Source organism: Solanum stenotomum, chromosome 6, assembly GCF_019186545.1.
Source record: "Solanum stenotomum isolate F172 chromosome 6, ASM1918654v1, whole genome shotgun sequence".
NCBI lineage: Eukaryota > Viridiplantae > Streptophyta > Magnoliopsida > Solanales > Solanaceae > Solanum > Solanum stenotomum.
Window position 1 is genome coordinate 4741844 of NC_064287.1, and position 25914 is coordinate 4767757.

The 25914-nt window shown below is 29.7% G+C and overlaps 2 protein-coding genes across 2 annotated transcripts; both read left to right on the forward strand.

Annotated features, from left to right (window-relative positions):
* Window positions 1-3606: 3606 nt before the first annotated feature.
* On the forward strand, window positions 3607-7974 carry LOC125867509 (CBL-interacting serine/threonine-protein kinase 9). The gene is made up of 15 exons (XM_049548037.1): window positions 3607-3835; window positions 4236-4298; window positions 4552-4623; window positions 4776-4883; window positions 4966-5046; window positions 5165-5218; window positions 5542-5667; window positions 5771-5860; window positions 6245-6367; window positions 6627-6731; window positions 6987-7103; window positions 7240-7296; window positions 7474-7548; window positions 7635-7717; window positions 7794-7974. Exons 1-15 carry the CDS (start codon window positions 3641-3643, stop codon window positions 7798-7800), a joined length of 1356 nt encoding a protein of 451 aa, XP_049403994.1. The 5' UTR covers window positions 3607-3640; the 3' UTR covers window positions 7801-7974.
* Window positions 7975-13716: 5742 nt separating this feature from the next.
* On the forward strand, window positions 13717-16183 carry LOC125869027 (probable pectinesterase/pectinesterase inhibitor 12). The gene is made up of 2 exons (XM_049549583.1): window positions 13717-14738; window positions 15342-16183. Exons 1-2 carry the CDS (start codon window positions 13721-13723, stop codon window positions 16028-16030), a joined length of 1707 nt encoding a protein of 568 aa, XP_049405540.1. The 5' UTR covers window positions 13717-13720; the 3' UTR covers window positions 16031-16183.
* The last annotated feature ends 9731 nt before the right edge of the window (window positions 16184-25914 follow it).

The window sequence follows — 25914 nt, forward strand, 5'->3', positions numbered from 1 at the left end:
AATAAGCAAAAGTAAACCTTTCAATGATTTTACAAATAAATTTTTATAAATAACCTATAATATATAGAAATTATATTATGATTTTTACTTGAGATAAGTATTAATAATCAATAATGAAGAAAAAAAGTATTATAATTCCTATTTGAGAAATATCATTACACCAATAATAAAAAATATGATTTAAAACAAAAAAGGTTAAAAAATTAAATTAAAAACGCCCGGGCCTACGTTTTTTACGCCCAAGACTTACATTTTTATGCTCGAGGCTTACACCTCAACTTTTAGAACTTACGCATTATGGATCTACGTCTTTAATTTACGCCCCAGAGCATTTTTGGTACGCCCCACCCCGAGACTCCCCCTGGGACTCGCCCCAAAAACATTTTTGAAAACACCGAATAACACTATTCTTCCTATTTTACCCTTGAGAGTTATTAACCTTGAAAGTATGAATTTGACCAATATAGGAAAACTAAATAATTAATTCATGTTCATTGATTAATTTAATTCATCAAAATAAATTAATTTATGTTCATTTATTGAAACTTGATTTCAAGGGAATACTAAATAAGGGTACAATGGTAAACTTACATAATTTCTTAAGGGACGTGAAATCTAAAATTGTGACATATAAATAGAAACAGAAGGAGTATAATCCTCTCACCTGGTACGAATAATTTCTCATATTAAGCATGGGCCTTTTTAATAAAAAAAATTAAAATTATGAGTCATTTTTTGCAAAATATAAATTTATGTTTTTAAAAAAATTGAAATCTTATCTTTTTATGGGATTTGGAATCAAAATTTCAAGTTGAACTTTGAAATTTTATTCAAATATCATACACAAATACTAATTTCATATCAAAACTTTGAATTTGAGCTTCAAACTGAAGTGACATGATTACTTAAATAATTCGGCAATTTAGGTGATCAAAAATCAAGACAACGTAACCTCTCGGGTTTTGAGATGCTATTAATGATAAAATTTTAAAGAGGAAATTTCATAAATAGCAAATAGATTAAATTTAATAAGCTTTCTTAATTACAATTTGTCTAATTATATTATATAGCTATAGTTTTGTTTCCTATGAATATTTTCATTTGTATAATTCATTTGATAATATACAAACAAAGTAAGTATATGCAAATTCTATTTTAGTAAGTATATACATTTAGGAATCTTTGAACTTATACTTCCTCCGTTCACTTTTATTTGTCACTCACTTTTTCCTAAAATAGATTTTCATTTTTACTCGTCGCTTTTGACATATCAAGAAAAAATAATTATATTTTTCCATATTTAGCCTCAACATTAAATACTCTTTCTTCAAATCATTTTCCAAGACTTGATACTCCCTCCGTTCCTTTTTATATGTCACTTTTTTAGATTGCACTTGCATTAAGAAATTAAGTAACTTTACCCTTCTACCCTTATTTAATGTTTTCTTAAGTCAACTTTCCAATAAATGATGAATATGCTAGATTTCAAAAATTAAAATGCATTTGGATGACTATTTAAAGTTTTGAGTTTATTTTTAAAATCATGTTTTATAGAATAGTGAATGGAGAGAGTAGTTAATCAATATATGAAGTACTTCAATGAATATTAATTATTTATTAGTTTTCCTAGGTTGGTCAAAATATCTATTTTCAAGACTAATTAACTACTCTATCACGGGTATAATAGGAAAAATATGATAATTTATGTATTGATTTTATGAAATGACAAGTATTGTGGTACAACTATTTATAGAAAGGGATGACATATAAAAAGGAACGGATGGATTACTAAACATCATTTAATAGGGATAGTTTGATAAAATACCTATATCAATAATTATTTTCTTAATGGGTGTGTCAAGTAAAAGTGAACGGAGGGTGTACAAATCAAATGTATCAACAGGATAATAATATATACGAGCTAGGATAAACATATACAAAATTTGGATGTATACCATTAAGAACCGAATTATACAAATTCTGGACTTATACAATTAGGAGCCGAATTATACAAATTCTGGACGTGGCTCATGTAAATATGGTTATATGTTAGTGGCGAAAATTAATTTCTTCAAACTATAGCTATGTTAAATAATTAACTAGTATATGTTTGCTTAGTCGCGTAATTTATCCAATTTAAAATTATATTCCCTCCATCCATATTAGATGGACATCTTACTAAAAATATTTGCCTCATATTACTTGATCACTTACTAAATTATGATAGAATTAATTAATTTTTTCTCATTTTACCCCTACAATTAATATGACATTTGGAAGTTTAAACAAACGTTGAAGACACAATAAAAAAAATTTATCAAGAGGCTAATTAATATGAACAAAGGGCAAAATAGTAAGGTTAATCAATCTATTAATGGTTTCTTAATTACTGTGTATAATAAAAAGTGCACATCTAATTTGGGACAGATGAAGTAATTCTTTCGTCTCAAAATAAGTGCCACTTTAGCACGCTCAGTAAGAAAATTAACAAATATGATGTACAATTTACTAAATTACCCTTATTTAATAAAGAGTAATTAAAATTTTCCTCTTGATTATTATGAATCTTATTAATCATTTTGACATTACTAACATGGATTATGGAGTAGTGGTTAACCTACTCTACCTTAACCAGAGGTCTCAAGTTTGAGCTCGGATATGGAGAAAATCTTGTTGGGAGCGTCATCCCCAAATGGGCCTTGTAATATGAGATTCAAATTTAATCGAAACTCCAATACGAACACCGAACCATTTGGAAAACAAAAGAATGCAATATAAATGAATTATTGGTGTGCATGACACATTCGTTAAGAAAGATATTTAAACACATCAATTAAAGAATAATTTGTCAAGATATCCTTTTAGTTTTTCCCAAACTCTTCTTAAAATAGAGATGGTGATTATTTGAAAAGTAAAAAAAAAGTCTACTAAAAATAAGGATACTTTTTAAAAAATAAAACCATAAAAAAGTAGGGATAAAGTTAAGAAAAGGTTTATCTACACCATTTCATTTGAGAAAAGACACATTCATGTCATTATTTGTTAACTGAAAAAAGTTTCGATTTTGCAAAATCATTTTTTACGTGTGGTCAATTATGATTCATCCACATCATTAAGTAAATCATTTTTTAAAAAGAAAAATGCTCAAATATGTCATTGAACTTTCTCAAAAGGCTCATCGATGTCACCCGTTTAAAGTTTGGCCCATATATGACATGGATGAACTTTTTCTAAAAAAAAAATGACATAAATGAGCCAAACTTTTAATAAATGATATAAATTCATTTATATTAAGTTTTTTGAGAATCATACATAATTAAGAAAATAAAAGTTATTTCATAATAAAGATATAATCGAAAAAAATTATTTTATTGTTTTTACTAAAACTACACTTATTTTGGGACAATAATACAATTTCATTCCTCTTTAAGAGTGTTTTTTTTCTGTTTTGTAGACTTGCCGCTCATTTTGGAAAGCTTAGCCATGAAATTGTGGAGAAAGTCTCGCATATTATTCTCTTCTTTTCATCCAATTATCATTATTATTAAAAATACGAGCAATCTAACCCGTAAGGATTTTTCGTTTCCTCTTCACATTCGGTTTCCAGGTAATAGGGATATCTGCAAGAACTCTTACGAGAATGAGTAGTTCAACGTCAACGTCATCGCCATTTAGTCGTAGCAGGACACGATTAGGGAAATACGAATTAGGTAAGACATTAGGTGAGGGAAGTTTTGCTAAGGTAAAGTTTGCCAAAAATGTACAAACAGGTGAAAATGTAGCCATCAAAATCATCAATCGTGATCGCGTCCTACGACAGAACATTATGGAACAGGTACCTCCCCTGCCCTGCCCTGTATACGTACCCGTGCAATGCGTGGACATTATTAAGGAATTATATATAATGTCCACACATTTTCCATCCAAGGGTGGATATAGGCTATTGTATAGCTTTGGCTCAAACGTTGTATATATATATGTTATGAAATTCAATAAAAATGTACAAAAATTAAATTTAGAATTCAGTTACTAGCACTTGAGATCGTTGTGAATTCAAAGTGTTATGATGTGTAATTGAACTAGTTAGCATAAGTAAGTGTAAAAATGTACATATGTTGCTTTTGTTCTGAATAAAGGAAAATGAAAGATGTTAGATGATGAATGCCTGTTACAAATTTCTTTTGATTTATAAAGGAAAAGCGATTATGTGATCCATGATGTACTTTGGTTGACAGATTAAAAGAGAAATATCAACGATGAAGTTGATCAGACATCCAAATGTCGTAAGGATCTTTGAGGTATGTCGTATTCCTTCTGCCCTGGCTTCTTCCTCGTCACTCGTAAACATACAATTTTCTTGTAAATTTCTCAGTTTTCTTGAGTGCTTCATATCTTTGTAATAACAACAACAACATATATACCCAATGTAATCCCATAAATGGGGTTTGGGGAGGGTAGACTGTACGCAAACCTTATGCTTACCTCGTAGAGGGTAGAATATTGCTTCATGTATTTGTAATTCTCTTTATTCTAACTCTAGTTACATATTAGGTTATGGCTAGCAAGACGAAGATCTATATTGTCCTCGAGTATGTACATGGAGGAGAGCTCTTTGATGAAATTGTAAGTTTTTTTCTCTTTCCCCTATTTTATGGAGGAAATGGTAAAATAGTTTTTTCTTGGAACTATTTGTTAAATGTGGATTACACGTTCATTTTTTTAAGTTTTCGCTTGTATTGCAATGAGAATGTCCTTATAAATAAGATATATTACAGGCAAGACATGGCAGACTCAAAGAAGACGAAGCTAGAAGATACTTTCAACAGCTTATTAATGCCGTTGATTACTGTCATAGTAGAGGTGTTTTCCATAGAGACTTGAAGGTTTCTGATCCTTGATCGCATTCTTTTTGATACCATCCTTCACGATTTGACTAGTATTAATATTGAGTTATGCGATTTGTAGCCTGAGAATCTATTGCTGGATTCATTTGGTACTCTGAAAGTTTCCGACTTTGGATTGAGTGCACTTTCCAAGCAAGTTCGAGTAAGTATTCTGTACGATTGAAATGTTAAAGAGTATATAAAGAGCTATTCACTCTGTCCCTCACTTCAATCACATTCACTCTCTAGTATTATTATGGAATACTCTCAATGTTATTCAGGACGATGGACTTCTTCATACTGCTTGTGGCACACCAAACTATGTCGCCCCTGAGGTAACAACAACCTAAGAGTAGTTACTCGACAGCTACACACTAGTAACTTACTCCGTTTCAATTTGTTTGTCTTCCTTTCCTTTTTAGTCTGTTTAAGAAAGAACGTCTCTTTCCCTTTTTGGCAACTCTTTACTCCTGACATCCCACATGACATGTTTAAGACCTCAATATTAAAGGACATTTTGCCATTTAAGATCACACAATTCATAAGGCTTATTTATTTTCTTAACTGTGTGTCAAGTCAAAACCAGATAATCAAATTGAAACGGAGGGAGTAGTTATTTCTTACTGTTTCATGCCTTTAACAAGAAGTGTTGTATCAGGTGTTAACTGACAAAGGCTATGATGGTACAACAACTGATGTCTGGTCCTGCGGAGTCATTCTCTTTGTTCTAATGGCTGGATACTTACCTTTTGATGAACCAAACCTAAATGCTCTATACCGAAAAGTAATTTCTGAAAGTTTCTTATTATCAGAGATGTTTCTGGAATTCTTTGTTCGTTTATTTTTAGAATGTTATTTGAATAAATTTGCTTGTAAATTGCTCTCAGATCCTTAAGGCTACTTTTTCACTTCCACCATGGTTGTCCTCCAGCTCAAAGAATCTGATCAAGCGTATTCTTGACCCGAATCCACTCACGGTAAGTCCCTTTTATCTTTGCTTTATTTACTATCTAGAATGAGCAGTCCTGGAATGAGCTATTTCTATCGACAAACGCTCAAACTTGGCTTCAGCTGGCAAGTTAACACTCTAGCTTTGAGTTGCACATCTAAACACACCTCAACTCGTCTCCATTGTGTTAGTTGAACACTCCAACTTACAAAATGATCATCTAGACACCTCTAAAATTTATGTGTCACTTCAACAACGAGTGTCCACGAGACATAGTGGGGACGAGTTGGAGTGTTAAGTTGTCAGATGAGACTAAGTTGAAGTGTCTAGATGTGCAATCCTCTCCAGTTGAGGCCAAGTTTGAGTGTCTATTTATGTATTATGATGAGTGATTTCTAATCTTTTGTTTCAGAGGATCACTATTCCAGAGATCCTCGAAGATGAATGGTTCAAGAAAGATTACAAGCCGCCTCCTTTTGAGCAAGATGAAGATGTCAATCTAGATGACATTGATGCCATTTTCAATGGCTCGGATGTAAGTAACATTTTCTTTTCTCAAACCAAGTTCTTTCCAATTATCTCCACTGCCTACACATCGCGCCTCAATGATTTGTCAATAAGTTGAGACATGAAATCCTACATTAGCGAGAGACATTTAAACAGTTCCTTGAGAAATTTAGCTTAATGTAATTATAGAGGATATAAGTGGAGCTTAATAAGATCAACTATGTTTATAAGCTGTATCGAGAACCAAACATCCTGTGTGAAATGATAGCTTATTTTATGTTTTGCAGGATCATCTCATTACAGAAAGAAAGGAAAAACCTGCTTCTGTCAATGCGTTCGAGCTCATTTCAAGGTCAAAAAGTTTCAACCTAGAAAATTTGTTCGAAAAACAGGTGAGTACTTTCATATTACTAGACACTTGTTAACACCCTGACAGACATGTCTACGGTATATGATCTTTCAAATTCCATTTGATCTAAGTATAGTTAGACTGAGAAAGTTGCACAATACAGTAAGGGTGTCATGTTGTTTGATCTTCGAGTACGATACTTGGACATAATCTGACTTTACCATATATAGAATGTGTCGAAAAAGTGTTTATTCCTCTGCTAATGCATTTTCTAATAGTATGAATTGGCAAAGTATAGGCCCTTGTCAAGAGAGAAACACAATTTACTTCCCGGTCGCCTGCTAATGAGATTATCTCCAAAATTGAGGAAACTGCAAGACCATTGGGATTCAGTGTCCAGAAGAAAAATTACAAGGTAACTAACACCTTGCACCTTTTAGTATTGGATGTTTGGATTTGACTGATATCAATTGACTCTAGTGTAATTTGACTGTATTACGAAGGAAGGATTTGACCGTCTAAAAACAATTTCGTATCCTTGACTATTCCAGATGAAGTTACAAGGCGACAGGACCGGAAGGAAAGGCCACCTTGCTGTAGCAACAGAGGTGATTACTTAGTTCGTTTATGTTGATTCTCCCACATCAGTTAGTGATGATGCATGCACTTGGACTACTTATATGTTCTTGAGCAATCCTCACCTCTTGAGCTCGACTTTCTTTTATCACGACTTCATATTCCACCTCTCATCAATGTGGTACATTGTTGTATACTTGTTGCTTCAGGTGTTTGAAGTAGCACCCTCATTGCATTTGGTTGAGCTCCGAAAAACTGGTGGTGATACATTAGAGTTTCACAAGGCACGTTACGTTCTAGTTTAATTATATTCCTCGTTTAATCATGACATATGAATTCTCCTCTAATAATTGAACCTTAAAAGTTGCAGTTCTACAAGAACTTCTCTTCAGGATTAAAAGATATCGTCTGGACAACTGAACAAACAACCGAACAACCCTCTGAAGAAAAAGGGTATCTATTGTGCATTGCTTCATTCATAAATGTTACATGTTTGGTAATGTATTCATAATCAATGGTGCTTGTACAGGTCTTAACAAGTGGTGGTTATTGCAACGAGAGTTTACACGAATAGAGATACTTTGCACAGATATATCGATAATCCATTGTTTCTCTATCTGAATTTTGATCCATATACGCAGTATAATAGCGAGATATGTTGACACAAAGGAGGACAAATGCGTGTACAGTTTCAATGCACAAGAACCCCTAAGATCTCAAACGTCTGGAGTTTCTTTTTGTATATTATATGAATGATCTGATCCGCAAAGATCATCCTTTTCCCAAAATTTTTGTGTACATGAAACTTTTTTTTAGTTTTTTCATATGTCCCAAGATGTTCCTAAGTTTGTGTAAACAAATGAGGATTGACATCTTTTAGGTTTGTTTGTATATAAGTTCTCTTTTCCCATTGTTATCCCTTTTCACAATCTTCATACTCCCTGTTTCATGAAAGATGTTACTATTTGAGGAGTCAAATAGTTTCTTTTTTCACTATCACTTTCTCAATTATTTTAAATATTTGTTAGACTTGTGATACTTTTCGTATAGTTTTTAAATACAAAAAATAAAATTAAAGAATCTATATACACATGTGATCTTTTTTTGTCTTCTTTAGCTCCTTAACATTGTTGAATCTAAAGTCAACTCAACTTTAATTTTTAACTTAAAAGTCATTCAATTATGGACTCTTTTCACAAAAAAAACTCACTTAACTTTGATTTTTAACTCAAAAGTCACGCAATTATGAACTTTTTTCACAGAAAGTCATTCAATTATATATGTTCTACTTACAAAGTCACTCAACAAAATCAAAGTTCAGTGACTTTCTGTAAAAAAAAAAAAAAAAAAACTCATAGTTGAGTGATTTTTAAATTAAAAATCAAAGTTGAGTGAAAAAAAAAATCATAATTGAGTGATCATCCCCTTCTTGAGAGACATTGCTTTTTCCCCACTCCCCAGTATGGCTTGCCAGAGCTTTTCATGGATAATTGTGCATCTTACACTCGTATGGATAATACCACCAATAGTGCACCTGGTTTATATGAATTTGCCACTTTTTTAGAGCACCGTCTTTCATATATATTTTATTTTTGATGGTGTAGTGCATTTTCTATAGATTAATTTTCATGTTCTCTCTCTATTTGTTGATATACTAAGCCGATTAGAGGCTTGTTCGGATGGTAAGTATCTCTCATTTTCAATCTTAAAATTGTAAGTTCGAGTCTCATTTTCAATCTTAAAATTGTAAGTTCGAGTCATCAAAAAAGTAAAAAGATGAAAGCTCCTGGGGGAGCCGGGAGGGGTAAAAAAAAGACATAAGCCATGTAAAAGAATATGTCAGTTTTGCATCAGTTTCTCATTATCACGAGCACTTAAAAATCAAATTAATTAGTCTCTCAACTGTTCATAAGAAATGTATAATTTTTCATCACCAACTAAAATAACGTGACTGGCGTTTAAAATTTTTCATCAAAAATCTACTAAATCATACGATATCGAAGAAAAATAGAGATGATTGAGCCAATTTTGAAAAATTTAAATTTGGTTAGGCCCAAAAGATCAATAACCAAAAAATTAGTGTATGATATAATTTTTGGACAAAAATAACCGATCAAACCGTATCACTAACCCCCTAAAATTCACAGGCATCATTAATTCAAACTAATTGCTAAATTAAATAGGAACTTGACGGATTAACACATGGTCTATTTGCATATTTCTAAGTTCTAACAAAAATACAAGAGCATCGTGTTGATCCAAGTTTTAAAGTTTATAAATTTTTTACAATAATCTCAGATAAACATAAAATAATAATTAATTCACAATCAACTATATATAAATATTTTATAATTTTTTAAAATTCAAATACACAGTAAAAGTTACTAATTTTTGTGGACCCATAAAACAGATTTAATTTATGCATTTGTTGGTACATGTATTTATAGAGTAGTTCATTTTAATTCACGTGAAAGTATGTTGGCTGCATATGTATCTATTCCCACTAATTAATTAGTTTACATGTGCATTTTAATTTGTTCTTTTTCCTCGATTGTCAGTGAGATGCATTGAACTTTGTGGATTTTCAATTTTGGAGGAAATTATCACACTTATTTTTCTATTTTTTCTAATTCAATTTGAGTTATTTAACAATTCTCTTTAGTTCTTTATTACTGCTATATACAATGTTTAATCTAAAAGAAATTTAAAACTTTATACTTTCGAGAGCTGTCAAATATATTCCATATCCTTTAAACACCTAAATATTTAGAGATGAATTGTCAAAAATTTCGACAAAACTCTTATTTTGTGTAATTTAAAGTCTTATTTATATCTCAGAGGTGATTAGGTGTACGTTGCGTACTACTTCACTTTAAAATATTAATTTTGTATATTCAAATTAAGAAGTGATGCTGAAATAAGTGTCAATACTTATTACTCACTTCGTCGATTCTCTTTGATTGGATTTATTTATCTTACTTTTCTTTTAAATTCGTTTATGTGGAGTAATTTTCTAGTAGGCAATCAAATCGAAAGTAGGTTTGGCAACTTGCCAAGTTGGAATGGAGTCCCATAAAGTTAAATAGAGTATTATTCCTATATTGAAATTGAGACAAAAGATTCACGTGAAAGTGTTTTTTCAATTAAGCTACAAATTAGCTTAACTGTTACTGGTGCGTTTATTTAAAATTCTCAAAAGATCTCCGTGATATTGACATTCCACTCGTACTATAAAAAATAAAATAAAAAATAAAAGCCCATTGTAGGTAATTTTATCTTGTATTTTTGTCAATGACTATTTTTAAGGTATGAATTTGTGTTCTTTTGATCACATGATAACAATTTTACTAGTTACTTTGAAGCTCTTCTTCCATTCCACTCGTACTATATCCTTCGTTAATCGTTATTGTATGTGTATATATCAACTTTACTGACATATTTTATTTATTAAATTTTTTTCACATTATGGATTCAGATATATTATTTACTACGATTATACATATAAACTTATGTTTTGCATTAAAATACTTGAACACTCCATCCGACAATGAGAATAGGGATGCACAGACTTGACTATCAAGCCACTAAAATAATGGTTCGGGGCTCCAACCTTTTTGAGGAAAAAAATGAGTAAAAATATAATAACGTTTTACCTTATTTAATGTGAAGATTGCTGTAATAATTGAAAAATTAAACAATTTTAAAATAATTATAGTATGTTTGTTAGGTAATTATCTATTTTGTTGTCTCATCTATATCTTGACAAATAACATGAACCCGCATTATTATTTCTACATTTACATTTGTCATTCCCCTCTAATTATTGTTATTCCCTTATATTTTATTTAATATTTTGAAGTCTCTCACACGGACCTCTTCATTTCACAAAATTTATTGTTATCTATTTTCTAAAAAAAGTCAAATTTACTTCAAGTTAAGGTGATAACTGAACTGATCAACTATGATTGCCTCAAACCTAAATTTAAAACCTAGCTCATAGATTAAAAATAATAATCTATAGTGACAAAAATATCTTTTTCTGAACGAGTTGCAAAGTTATTTTTTTCTTTTATTTCATTTGTCTCATATTATACTTAATTTTTTAATATATAATTAATTACACTAACCTCAACAAATTAACAAATAATTATTTACAAATTAAAAATTACTTGACTCGATATACACGCATAATGTTTACATGAGAAGGAATGGTAATGTTTACATGAGAAGGAATGGTATTTTAAAACCTAAAATGTCTGTTTTTCAGTGTGTGGCTGTCATAGTATACAGTTGACATGTTTAAAATCAACCACAAAATCTTGATGCTAAAAATTAAAATAAAACAGCAGCACTGGCAGAATTTAGCAGGCGTTGGTCCTAGATTTCAAATATTTTTCATATTATGAAAAAGAAGTTATATTTTTTGTCAGTAAAATAATAGAGCATTTTATTTAAAATACTAAGACGAAAATTTAAAAGAAATTAACAATTTAGAGCACTTTTTAAACTTTGAAATTCAACTCTAAGTTTGGATTTAAATTTTTATCACTAAACACTAATTTTAAAATAAAATAAAAAGTTATTTCAGTTAAAAATAAATAATTCTTAAGGCTAAACGGTTCGTTAGTTATAATTTGATATGAATTCATTAATCAATTCTTTTTGGTCATTTTCATTCTGAAATCCCTTAAGACCTATTTGGTACATGGAACGGAATAAGTAAAAATATTTCATCGGTTTAAATATTTTAAGAGATTTAGCTTTTGTGTGTGTATATATATATATATATATATGTAAAATTAATAATAACTCAATTATTTTAATATAAATGATTACATAAAAATGATTTCGAAACAAACTAGTACCTCAATTCATATATAAAAATAAAATTATTATTCTTATCTCAAATACAAAACGACTCACCATCATCGTATATAATAGTATCAAAGTGGAAAAAAGAAAATAAAATGACAGTAGCATTCTCCATTCTTTTTAATTTCACCCACGGACACAATTTTCAACTTTATGGCGTATGTGGCTTGAATTCACATGTGAAAGACACTAAGACAGTATTTATTTATTTTTAAAATTTTTGAGAAAAAAGACAGTAATTCTCGAATAAACTTTTTTTAAAAAATTAAACCATTATCTGCACCTTTACTACTGTCTAAATGTCACAAAAAGATAAAAATAGTTCTTCCTGACATAAAAGATTCTAATCAGCACAAGAAAAAGATCATTACCAACAAAAAAATTCAATTTTTTGTGTGTCGGTTGAAAAGTCCTACGTCGGATAAAAAAAAAAGAAATGACTGATACATGAATCGAAAATAATCACTTGGGCTTCAAATATTTAAGGGTCCCTAATTTTTCTCATATATATATGGTAACTGTTTACTTTCTTTAATGTAAGGTCGTTAGAGTAATTGAAAAAATAGATCTTTTTTTACGAGTCAAACTTATTGTATTATGCAAAATATGATAATTATTATTTATAAAAGATCAAATTTCTTTCTTTTGGTGTGGTTTCTAAATTTTAAGAATTGTAAAATATCAATATTATTTTAATATCTTTGTATTAACTTATCAAATTCAACGCACCTATTTTCAATATTATTATATAAACTATTTGAAATTTTGGGGACGGGTTCTATTATTCTTATTTTATAGTATTATATTATATTATTTCATCAAAAAATTTCATTGTTTACATTCTTACTTGATAAGATTTACGTACATTCTACTTACCTTTTTGAGACTTCACTCGTAGAATTACATTGAGTATATATAGTTATTCAATCAACATATGATAACCAAAAAAACAAATTAAAGTCTCTCTATCAAGTTTGACTTTAGACCCCTAAACTTATTGAGATGGCCATGATGAATTTTGTTTCTTTTTTTTTTATAAAAAAATTAAGCTATTTTTGAGGTCAAGTAAGCCTATACTCCTGATTCATAAATATGCACGCATTAAACAATAACATCATAAATAAAGAATGTTTGAATCCTAATATAAAGGCAGGGGCAAAGCCAGCTTATGGCCAGGGATCTATTTTGGTGGAAAATTATGTTATTTATAAATGGTTAAAATTATTTTTTATGCTTATATGTAGATGTTGAACCCTTTCGCCTAGTGTGTGTTTTACTTCTTTCAATTTTAAACTCCTTTAATAAAAAATCTGCCTCTATACTATATAAAGGAATGATAAATAAAATATCTCACATCGATAAATGAACAAAATCCTAGACTCATCGTAAAATTTGGGCTAGCTTTGGGTGTCACATCCAAGCACCATCAGCTCCCAAATTATGCACACCATTTATAGTGATTTTCATCAACTTTTCCACCAATATGATAATAATATTAACCTTTAAAAGAATATACATACTTTATTACTTTATATAAGAAGTGAAAATCTTGGAGCATTTCACTTCATTCCCAACTTAGTCATTATGGGCTCCTCCTTTATTACTACCAAATTTCTCTTGATCATATTAATTTGTTCAACTTCTTTCAAAGCAAGTTCTTCTCTTAATTCTTCATCAACATTGAACACTACTCATATATCTTCCTTAAAATCATTATGCAATTCCACTCCATATCCAAAATCATGTTTCAACACAAACAAGTTGTCAATCTCCATTAACATTAGTCCAAACATCTTAAACATTCTCCTACAATCTCTTCAAACAGCCATATCAGAGACAGGACACCTCACAACTCTGTTCTCCTCTGCTGGACGCTCAAATCTTGTCGAAAAACAAAAGGGTATTGTGCAAGATTGCAAAGACCTCCATCAAATTACAATATCTTCTTTGAAAAAATCCGTCTCCAGGATCAATACTGCATCAGCTAACTCCAAACATTTAGCTGATGCAAAAACGTTTCTCAGTGCAGCACTGACAAACAAAGCTACTTGCTTAGAAGGACTCGATTCGAGTAGTGGATCATTGAAATCTACGTTGATTAACACTCTGAGTAGTACTTACGAGCATGTTAGTAATTCTCTGTCTATGCTCTCGAAGTACTCTGTTAAAAAACAGAGCACTCTGTTTCCAAAACAGGGAAAAAAACAGGGGAAAAAACAGAGTACTCTGTTTAAGAAACAGGGGAATGGAAATAGGCATCGCCGGCTGTTGTCAGCCAGCGAGCCGATGTGGCTGTCTCGGAAAGACAGACACATATTGCAGAGCGATGACGATTATGATCAGAATGACGATTTGACGTATACAGTTGCAGCTGATGGAAGTGGAAATTTCAAGACCATAAGTGAAGCTATCGATTTCGCCCCAAATAACAGTTATGATAGGATATTTGTGTATATAAAAGAAGGTATTTATCAAGAAAATGTTGAGATTCCAAATTGGAAACCTAACATTGTTTTTCTTGGAGATGGAAGTGATGTTACTGTAATTACTGGTAATAGAAGTGTTGTTGATGGTTGGACTACTTTCAGATCTGCCACTGTTGGTAAATTCATCACTTAGCCTTTCTCTCTCCCTCTCCCTCTTTTTTTTTTTTTTTTTTTACGTATTCTCGTATTAAGATCTGACTAAATGTTATTCCGTGCTTGAAAGTCTCATTTTATGAAGTAAAATGTTTCATAAACCCCTAATAAAGACGACCCCCTATCTAATAGGGCTCAAATCCTAGATTCTAATGAAGGATGAAGTAATAGTACTAACTTTTCCATCCTAACCTTTCCTTTTTGTGTGGGGTCCTAATCGCCTTCCGCTAAATCTGAATAAGTCAAAAGAAATAAACCCAACGTGATTTTTATAATTGAAACTAGTTTTTCCCTTTTTTCGATCCGATCCTTCTTGTGACCCATTCCCAATGATTCGAAAATGAACCTATTATCTCTTCGACTCTCATCTTTGAATTAGATATTTTGAGTGAAACACATGAATTCTTATTATTGAAGATTGTTTTTCATATTTAAAGTTACTAATAAATGGTTATATATATAATTACAATCAATAGTCTTTTTAATAATTTGATGGTGGAACTCCTATATATATAGAGAGATTTATTTGAATTTTTTTTTTTTTTTTATCTTTGATTGATTTTCAGCGGTATCCGGTGAAGGGTTTTTAGCCCGTGACATAACTTTTGAGAACACAGCTGGACCCGAGAAGCACCAAGCAGTTGCTCTTCGTATCAATGCAGACTTAGCTGCCGTCTACCGGTGCACCATAACCGGTTACCAAGACACTCTTTATGCCCACTCATTCCGACAATTTTACCGCGAATGTGACATCTACGGGACAGTAGATTACATTTTCGGTAACGCAGCTGTTGTTTTCCAAGGGTGTAACATAGTGTCAAGGTTACCAATGCCTGGTCAATTTACAGTAATTACAGCTCAATCGCGCGATTCACCCTATGAATATACTGGCATTTCGATACAAAATTGTTCAATTTTAGCCACAGAGGATTTGTACTATAATTCTAGTACTATTAATAGTTACCTAGGTAGACCGTGGAGAGATTATTCTCGTACAGTTTACCTAGAATCGTATATAGACGGTTTTATTAATCCGGAGGGATGGAAAGAATGGTCCGGAAATCAAAGTTTGGATACGTTATACTACGGAGAATACGAAAACAGTGGGCCCGCCTCAGGGGTTGATAATCGGGTTACGTGGTCGGGTTATCATATAATGGACTATTACGATGCTGCTAATTTTACGGTATCGGAGTTTATTACTGGGGAAGAATGGTTAGATTCTACGTCTTTTCCTTATGATAATGGGGTGTAATTAACTACTAATTAAGATTAGTGTATTTAATTTCTTCCCACTAATCTGTATAGTGGGTAATATATAGTTCTTAATTTTAATTTTACTGATATAGTTGCAAAAGCAGCACTGTAACATGCCAAGGGTTACTAATAAATGAAAATTAATTATATATGTGGAGAGGGGTAGTTTACCTGAACGGATTCAAGATTTAAATTTGATAAGCTCAACTATTTATCCATATTGTTTATGAATTATGAAATTATATACTCAAAACTTAATGTTTATTTTTAAAAAAATAGTGCTTTTTACATAATTGTGTGTATAAATTCATGTCGAAATGTTGGACTAGAGCATAACCACAATTTAGCATATGATTTAAGTAAATTTGATAGTTTTTGTCCAAATGTATAAATGTTGAAGAAATTTATAAATATTTAATTATATATAGTAATAACATATTTTGTGAAATTTCACTAAGTGGGAGTTTGGGAAGGGTAGAGTATACGTAGACTTTATCACTACTTTGTGGAGGTAGAAAGATTGTTTCTGAAAGACTCTCGACTAAAGTGCATCAAACTCAAGTAAAAGAAAAAAAATAATGAAGAAAGCATAGTGTAGTTAATAAGAAAAACATTGTAAAGTCGCAAGAAAGAAACAATAGCAACAAGAAATACAAGGGTACGACTATAGTACTATAACAAACACTAATTATGTGAAAGTGTCTGACTGGACACAAAATATAAAAGATGCTTCTAGAACAATGATTTTTTCCACCGTGAATTATTGAAAAAAAAGATTGAGCTATACAACATGATTAATTCACTCATTCCCATCGAATCTTGAGAAAAATACATGATGAGAAATAGATTCTCACTAAAATAATAGGTAACTTCCTAATATTTTTAGTATGAAAACATTACTAATTTTTCTTTTCTCACCGATACAATCAAAATATCTGGGAAAACCACTTACATTTTTCAATTGAAAAATAATAAGTTTTTAGCAGTGAGAAAAAAGAAAACCTATGAAACTTGTGATCTAAAATAAATTACAGAAATTCATATAGCTATGAATCATCGTTTCATTAAGAGTAAAATGAGAAGTCCGAAATTAAACTGTTACATTAATTATGAAAAAACATCATTCTTTTTTTAGATCAAACAAAAAAATATATCACGTAAATCAAAATAAAAAAAAACAATAATTTAAAGACAATTATTGAAATCATAAATTTTGAATTCTGTATATGACTTTCATGTTGGATATTTTAGTAAGAGTGGTTATTAATTAGGCCTGAGGTGTAGTTACGTACCATCACAGTCCTTTTTTTTTTAATTGGTTGAGAGCTTTCATATGACATTATTATTATTATTATTAGGAAAATAATTGGCCATGCAAAAAGATTTCATGAAGGCCGCAAAATAATAGAAGATATTTGCGTCGGTAGGACAAAGGTCCACTATCTTATGTGATCACCAACACTTTGACTGACTTATATTTCGAGGCAAAGTTAGAAGTCTGAGTACGAATTTGATCAAATTTAGTAATTATTATTTAAGTAATATATCTTTTATATTAGAAAATTATTAATATATATATATATATATATATATATATATATATATATACTAAATTTAAAACTCAGTTATTAATACTTGAAATGATAATTATAAAACTCAAAATTCATAAAGTTAAAATTATGACTTCACCTCCCTTCAGAAAAAGTTATATCAAGTTTCAAAAGTCTATGATTTGGAAAGATATGTTTTGTCTTGTTTTCTTTTGTTCGACTCAATCGTAAATTAAGGAAAATGATTTCACATTCTTTCATACTATAGGACAATATACATTTTTTTTTTCTTTTTTTTATAACAAAGGAAATTCGCAGCTACTCTCTTTTGGATGCGCATAGGGTAGGGACGTAGCTAGACTAGTTTGAGGGTGTTCAAGTGGACACTCTTTATTAAAAAATTATAATAAAATTATCCTTTAAATGATTAAATAAGACTTTTTGGACACTCTTAAAACAATAGAGTTTCTTGGCCCATCTGTTGTAGCCTCTGAGTTTAAGCCAGAGCCGGCTCTATGCTTTTAAAAATAAGGCCTTTGCCTTAGGCCCCCAAATTTCGGGGGCCCCAAATTTTTGTCAAGAATAAATTATGTGTTAAAATTTTTATAGAAAAATTAATTATTTATGATAAAAAGTATAATTTTTTTAAAAATAAATTATTTTATCCACTTTAACATCTTTTGTACTTTGTTAAAAATAAGAATTAACAGTGAAAAGTGTTGAACAAATGAATTACAAATTCTTTTTTATTTCTTTTTAAATTTTAGTTTCAAGCATTACTCTAAGCATATTAAAATGAGGTATACCAAGTCATCAACTTTTTGAGTCAAATTCTATGATTCTAAACTTCTAACTCTTATCTTTATTTAATATTTATCAACTTATTACTTATATCATTATGTTAACAATGCATATAATAATTGTCTCACTTAAATGATGTTTTTCAATGTTCTGTTGATAAAATCTTACCTAAAACTAGTAACTCAAAAAACAATATGAAGTACTAATAATTTTCATCTTAATAGTGTAATTTTTCTGTTTTGAATAAATACGTATATGAAGTGTATTTATATTTTAGGCCGCGAATTGAAATTTCGCTTTAGGCCCCCAATTACGTTGAGCCGCCCCTGGTTTAAGCTAAGGGTTTAGTGACCGCATTTCACTACAGTTTTTTTAACATTTTTAAAAGAGCTGTTAATTAATTTCTAAATCATTGTTAATAAATCTGTTCTTTTTGATATTTCAAAATTGTATTATATATTAAAATAATTTTAAATTAAAGATCAACTTAAAAATTTAAGTAAAAATAAATAAAAAATTGTATCCAAATGAATTTTTACTCGATTTGACTTTTGATTTTTTGTTTCTTTTCATTAAAATTATAAATAAAATTTAAAAGTTATTATTTAATTTAAATTTAATATGCAAATCCAATTTTTTTTTTTTTTATAAAGCTACTTCCACTAGAATTTTCATTAAAAAAATTGTTTGATTTACTCTTTATTTTTCATATCTCGTTGTCAATCATCAGAGATTTGTGAAATCTTGAAGCGTAAAAATGATTTTCTCTTTTTTTTTTCTTTGTTCGTTCAGTTCATATTAAATAAACATGAACATTAAAGGTAAATATTACTCTATAGTTTGATTTTAAACTTTTGACATATTTTTTAATTAAAAAAATTAATTATTAATGTTACGTAGTTTGATTTACAAAATTTTAGTGCACTCATTTGTTAAATTATTTTTATTTACCTATGCGATTCTTGGACACTCTTCGTGAATTTCTAGCTCTGTCATTGATACAAGTAAACCCTCATTCATGCAATAGTTCGCAAGCCACACAGAAAATAAACACTTCTCTTCCTCTCTTTTTTCTTTTTTAAAATTGGGGGTAACGATTTATAAAGTGTGGAATTGATTCCTTATATCAATCAATTAATTTTTTTCCTAAAGACCTTACATATACCAAGATACAGAGGCCGTGTATTGATATTAATCAATTTATGGATCTATATTATTACTAGAAAATAAAGAATTAGTAACGAATCAAATTATGTAGCTAACAACAAGCTAGTGGCGCAAATGACACATAATAAATAATAGGTAAAAATTATACCAGAGAATAAGACATATTTGAGACGCAATTGTCAATTTAAAAAGAAAAACAACAAAAAATAAATAATAAATAATTATCAATAAATAGAAGGAGGTTAGTTATAAGGCTAAACGTGGGCCAAAAAAAAAAGGAGCAAATAGGTAGCAAGATAGGTGGATGATGGATATATTTAATTTAAACCATCTGAGATAATTTAGGGATATTATTAAATATTTTTTCTTAATTTGTAAAATTCTATTGTAGAATAATGTATAGGAGTGTATGAACATTGTGAGTAACAAGTGTTGGGTTGTATATTTTTTTAAAATTCCCTTAAAGGATTAGTTGGCTAGTATTTTAAAAGAGTTGATCCTAGTATAAGATCCAATTGTCACAATCCATCTATAAGGCAAACTCTCCAACCTATAACATGTGATTAAGAAGGATAAGGGAAAATTACGTGTATAAGCGAACATATACTAGTTAATTAGTTCACATAGTTATGGTTTGCCTTAAATATAATTTGCGACCTACTTTTAGCTATAATTACGCGGCTCAGCTTTTTTGTTTTGTATAATTTGCACGTTTGTATAATTCGAAATTTGTATAATATAATTTGTATAATTTTTAAATAAGTTGGAATTTGTATAATATAATTTGTATAAATGTTTACACTTCTGATGTTTGTAATTGTATAAATTCGTTACTTCGAATTTATACAAAAATAACTGAATTATACAAATGTACCCGAAAATTATACAAACCTGTGAATTATCCAAATTCGAGAATTATACAAATGAGACAGCTTAAACTGTAGGTATAGTCCATAAATATGCAAACCATAATTATGGAGCATAATTCAGTTTATTATAGTGGCTATTTGCGAAAGTTACCCGAATCAAATTAGTCTAAGCCCATTTGACTCATCCAGGATTTAATGGATTGAGCAAATTTTTTATTTATTTTTAATAAATGGGCTAATTTGGGCATAAACCCAAACTAACCCGTCAGAAATAGCAACCCATATTACCTTGTGAGACAACTCAAACTTATGAGAAGTGATTTCAAAGTCTAGATATACATTTTTTTTATGTGCTTATCCGCTACATTAGAAATTTCGTTAAAGGTATCCAAGATTTAATATATATGTATGAAAAATAATTTTTGACCTATATACTTCAATTTTTTGTATACATAATATAATTTTTCGATGAAGGGTGTTTGACTGGCCAACCGGAGCTAAATATGGCTACATCACTAGTGCATAATGAGATACATAGACTGATGTAATATAATATATTGCTTTTATACTCATGTATGTAGGAATTTTGGTGATACAGGTTGTATATACATATTGGGATACATTGAGAAGTATGATAAGTATCACTATAATGCTCTAATATTCATGTGATACATTAAAAATTATTGCATATACATTTTTTGATATACATATATCAAGGACTGAAGTCTCTTTCTACATTTTTGATTAAGAAAGAATTTCTCTCTTTCTATATTATTAAAAAAATAAACGATAATATCTATAGTTTGTTATAGATATTAGTGCACTAGCAAAGAGGCATTTTGGTAAAAGTATCACATGAAAATCTAGTAATATTTTCAATTTTTTCGGGACATTAGTCACCTTTTAGATTGAATATAATTGTCGGAATTTGAATTTGAGCTTATTACCCTAGAATATTAACTTTGGTCAAACTTTTCAACTTCCAAAACAAAAAATCTACCCCTAAACCCCATAATTCGTAAGTCATAAACTACATAATAAAACTACTGGATGGTTCAAACTGGAAAAATGAATTCAGACGAAAAATTGACCATAAGGATCATTACGCTTAATTATCAATTCGTATATAACTAATCTCTGCATAATTAATTAATCCCTATTCAATTTGTCTTGAATCAAAGAATTTTAAGAAGATTTTAAACAAAGTTTTAAAAATTTGCATCCTTTTGCTAGGCATGCACAAGCTGGCGTAGGTCTACTTCGAGCGAGACCTTCCAAAAATTACATCAAGTCATTGTTTGAAAAGTAATCGGAAAATAGTCATACTTTAATGCGAAAATAAATTTTGGATAGAAATATTCCTACTTAAATTACGGAAGAACTTAGATAGGTTGCTTGAAACATGAATGTTTCTTTAGTTTTGCACTGCATGAATCGTTCCTTTTAAACTTATGAAGGTTTGAACCCATGAATAAGATTTAAAATTCTAGCTTTGAACTTTATGAATCGTTCGTCAATTTTATACTAATAAAGTTACGATAATACTTTTAGTTATAGTACATTAAATTTTAGTTTTGTTTCAATTCTTTTATAATTTATTTTTGTACAAACTGGTGTAGTTCTCTGCTGCCAATAATTTTCTGTAATCTTTTTGGTACATATGTTTTTCTAAATTCTTTGTCTCAACATAAAAAGCATCTTTTTTTATCTATCGATTCTTGACATATTTGATACCTTGTCATTTTTAATTTGATTCAGCAAAGGGTCGTACAAATTCTGATATGAGCAAGTTATATATTTGATTGATTGGTCAGAATAATTATATTTGCTAATCAAATTACTCATATTTATATTTACATTTACATCATTTAGTACTTTTGAATTATGATCATTTTTTATTATGATTTATTAATAACAATATTTGTTTTTATCTGTTTTGGTTATTTTTTATTGAATATTATAGTACAATGTCATAACTTATCTCATATTTTGTGTTATTTTTAAAAATTAAAAACACATTGGTAATTATATTTTATTATGATTAAAGAAATATTTTAAGTACAAGTTATATGTGTTGTATGAAGACATTATCAATTTTTAAAAAATCCGAACCCCCACCCCTACCTCCCCCAAAAAAAAATAAAAAAAATCAAAGTTGATAGTTTAGTACAATTTTTATTAATTTGATTTGGAATATAATTTAATTTAATTTATTATTTTAAAAAATTCAAACCAACTCGACCTACGAACACAACTACTACGATGCAATATACTTAAATGTGAAGGTCCACAAGCGTATCACAGGATTGTGAAGAATCTCCCATTTTGGACTATTTATCAATTTTAATGATATAAATTAGAGCAATTGAGATTTTTACTATGTACTATTAATTATTATTATTATTTTTTCTGTTTTGGCGTGTGCTTCTTAATCAAAATTAAAAACTAAATATAAAGCCAACAACTTCTTTGGCTCCACCTCGATACGGCATATATTTCACTAATTATTAACTCAAATAATTGCAAAAATAATTAATGGTCCCCAAAAACAATCATTATTTCGAGAGATTTTAAATGAATTTATCTTAACATTACAAAATAAATGTCATTTTACCAAAAATAACATTTATCTTAAAATATATATACAATACATAGTTTACTAAATTATTTTTATTTGATAAAAATTTTCTTAAAAAGAACATTACAAGAATATAATTGAAAAATATACAAATTTTATCTTGTATTTATCAAATGACACTTTCTTGGAATAATTTTTATTACTAAAGACTAAAGTGATAATTATTTTGAAACGAGAATACGTATTTAAGTACTTAATGCAATTTTTTTCATGATTTAAGTAATTTCTTTTTACCTAATTAAGTTGGATATCGTATGTAGATGTTTGATATTATGTAAAATATTAATAAGCTAAAAAAACACTATAAAAAAAAAAGAGAGAAAGAAATAAAACTATCAATTGTCAGATGTAACAAATTTAATGAAGATATTGAATTGAAACAAGGAGTATGACCTTAAGGTAGAATGATAAAAATAAAAATATCAAAATATATAATTAAAGAAAAACATAATTTATTTATAATAGTACAAAGATAAAAAAAAAAAAATTCATATCCTAAATATAGGTCCACAAGCGTGAAGAATCGCCAATTTTGACTATTCATCAATTTTATTGATATAAAAATTAGAGCAATTGAGATTTTTATTTTTCTTTCTTTCTGTTTTTCGTGTGCTTCTTAATTATAAACTAAAGAAAAATAGGTTAAAATATATTCAAACTTATTCAAAATAAGTTAAATTAATTCTTCTTTATAATAAGAAAGAAAACGTCAATTTTACTTTTACATTATTTAAAATGAAACAATTTTGTCTTTGCTCTTATACATTTTTTTTTTTGGAGTGGGGCCAGCTGGCGAGGAGGCAACTGAAATTTTTAGAGTCAAGTTTACGCTCTTTCCTCCTCTTTCAAGGTGATGAATTTAATAAGATAGGAATATAAGTTTCATTTAAAAATATAAAAAAGATAGCATATAAGTTCTTTTTCAGATTCTATGCATGTTAGCTATGAATTATTATTTATGAACATGATATTCAATATTATGTACTATTGTTTTTTACTAATACTAAGAATGATAATATAAAATAAAACAATTTCAATTATATCTTGGTACACATTATTACTTATTGTAAGTTTACGTTATCCTAAATTTCAGTTGAAAGACAATATAATAGTTTTGAAAAGAAATAATAAAATGAATGTTTAGTAGAAAAATTAATATTGAAACTAAACTTTATATTTTATAAAATTGGCATTTTGTAAAATTTTATCATTTAAAATAATTAATTTCTTAATCTACAAAGTAATTTCTTTCTTAAAATCTTCAAAGAGCACTTATCCTCAATTTTAAATAGATGACTGTAACGACCTGATTTCCATTGTTAGGGAAAAGTCAATGAAGAAAAAATTGGGGCCAGAAAACTTTTTCGTAGTAACTTGGAATTTCTCAACGTAATCCAAATTTGGACGAAATCGGAGTCATTAAGGTGTAGGAAAATCTGGTAATTAATGAGTGATCTAATTATGATTTGGACCACATTAGTAGATAGCTAAGACGTTAAGGAACCTGTACGACTTTACGGAACCGAATTTCGGAGAGTAGAACTTTCGAAAATGATCTTAGCGTGAACATGTAACATTCTGTCTTCGTGTAGGCTGCCAAAGCGGGATTGGAGCCGCCAGAGTGGGGCCGTTGTAGCGGAATGGGTCCGCCGTGGCGGGCTATACGCGACTTAAAGTCGTTAATAAACCCCTAAACAACCTTATTTAACACTTTTTGATTTTTAGAGCTAAGGAGGCGACCCCAGGTGACTTCTTGACCGTTTTTCACCATTCTTGAGGCTAAAGGTAAGGTTTTAACTCCCCGAATCCGTTTTTTGATCGTAGAACGTAATCTAGTGGGTCATTATCGATGGGAAGGGTTTTGATCTAGAATTTATGGTGGAAAAAGCCCTAAATTGGGTATTAGGATCTTGGGTTTGGTCTAGGGTTATTGGGTTTGTTATAATTCGGATAATTAGACATTTGAATGTTGATGCTTGCATCTAAATTGTTGTTTGCAGACATAGAACAAGCGGAAAGAATCCGAAAAGGGAAGATTCAAATGACTTAGGGGATTCAAGCTTGGATTCGAGGTAGGTGATGATTGTGGTTCTATGATTGTGTGATGTATGTTTGTTCTTGCTTCATTATGATATATGTATGTATGCGAATGTTACATTATTGATCACACTTGCTGTACATGAGGATAATTGAATAATTGTATGCCAAGAATCACCTCTTGTTGTATGATTGTGAGAATATACATTGTGATTTTGATGGTGGTTTGTTGAATGGGCGGGTGTCACGATCCGACACACTAACTAGGATCGGTTGCCACATTTCGACATAAATATGGGATCGGCTGCCACGTTCCGGCATAATTAACTTGGATCGGATTACCACGTTTTGGCATAAATATGGGATCAAATTGCCACGTTCCGGCATGCTAACTTTTTGGGTTTAGGTTCTATTAGAAGACCATTGAATTGGGTTCCGTGAGAGGACCATTGAATTGTGTTGTGTATCTACTTGTGATGAGTTCGTTTGTATCTAATGATGATTGATATTGGAAGACAGTATGTTGCTCTAAATTGATATAACTATAATATGTGAGAATCATGAAATTGTTCATTGTTCGTATATGTTGATGATATTATATATGTTCGATATGTGCATGCGATTATATTATTGTATTGACTAATGTATGTTACACTTAGTGGGATAGCCACGTGATCCTACTAGTACATGGTGGTTGTGTACTGATACTACACTTGCTCTTATTTTTGTTGAGTACATGACATCTTCTGACGGCTATTGACAGACCTCGTTCAGAAGATCAATGATCGTCGATTCGAATTCAAGGGTGAGCCAGTTTTTT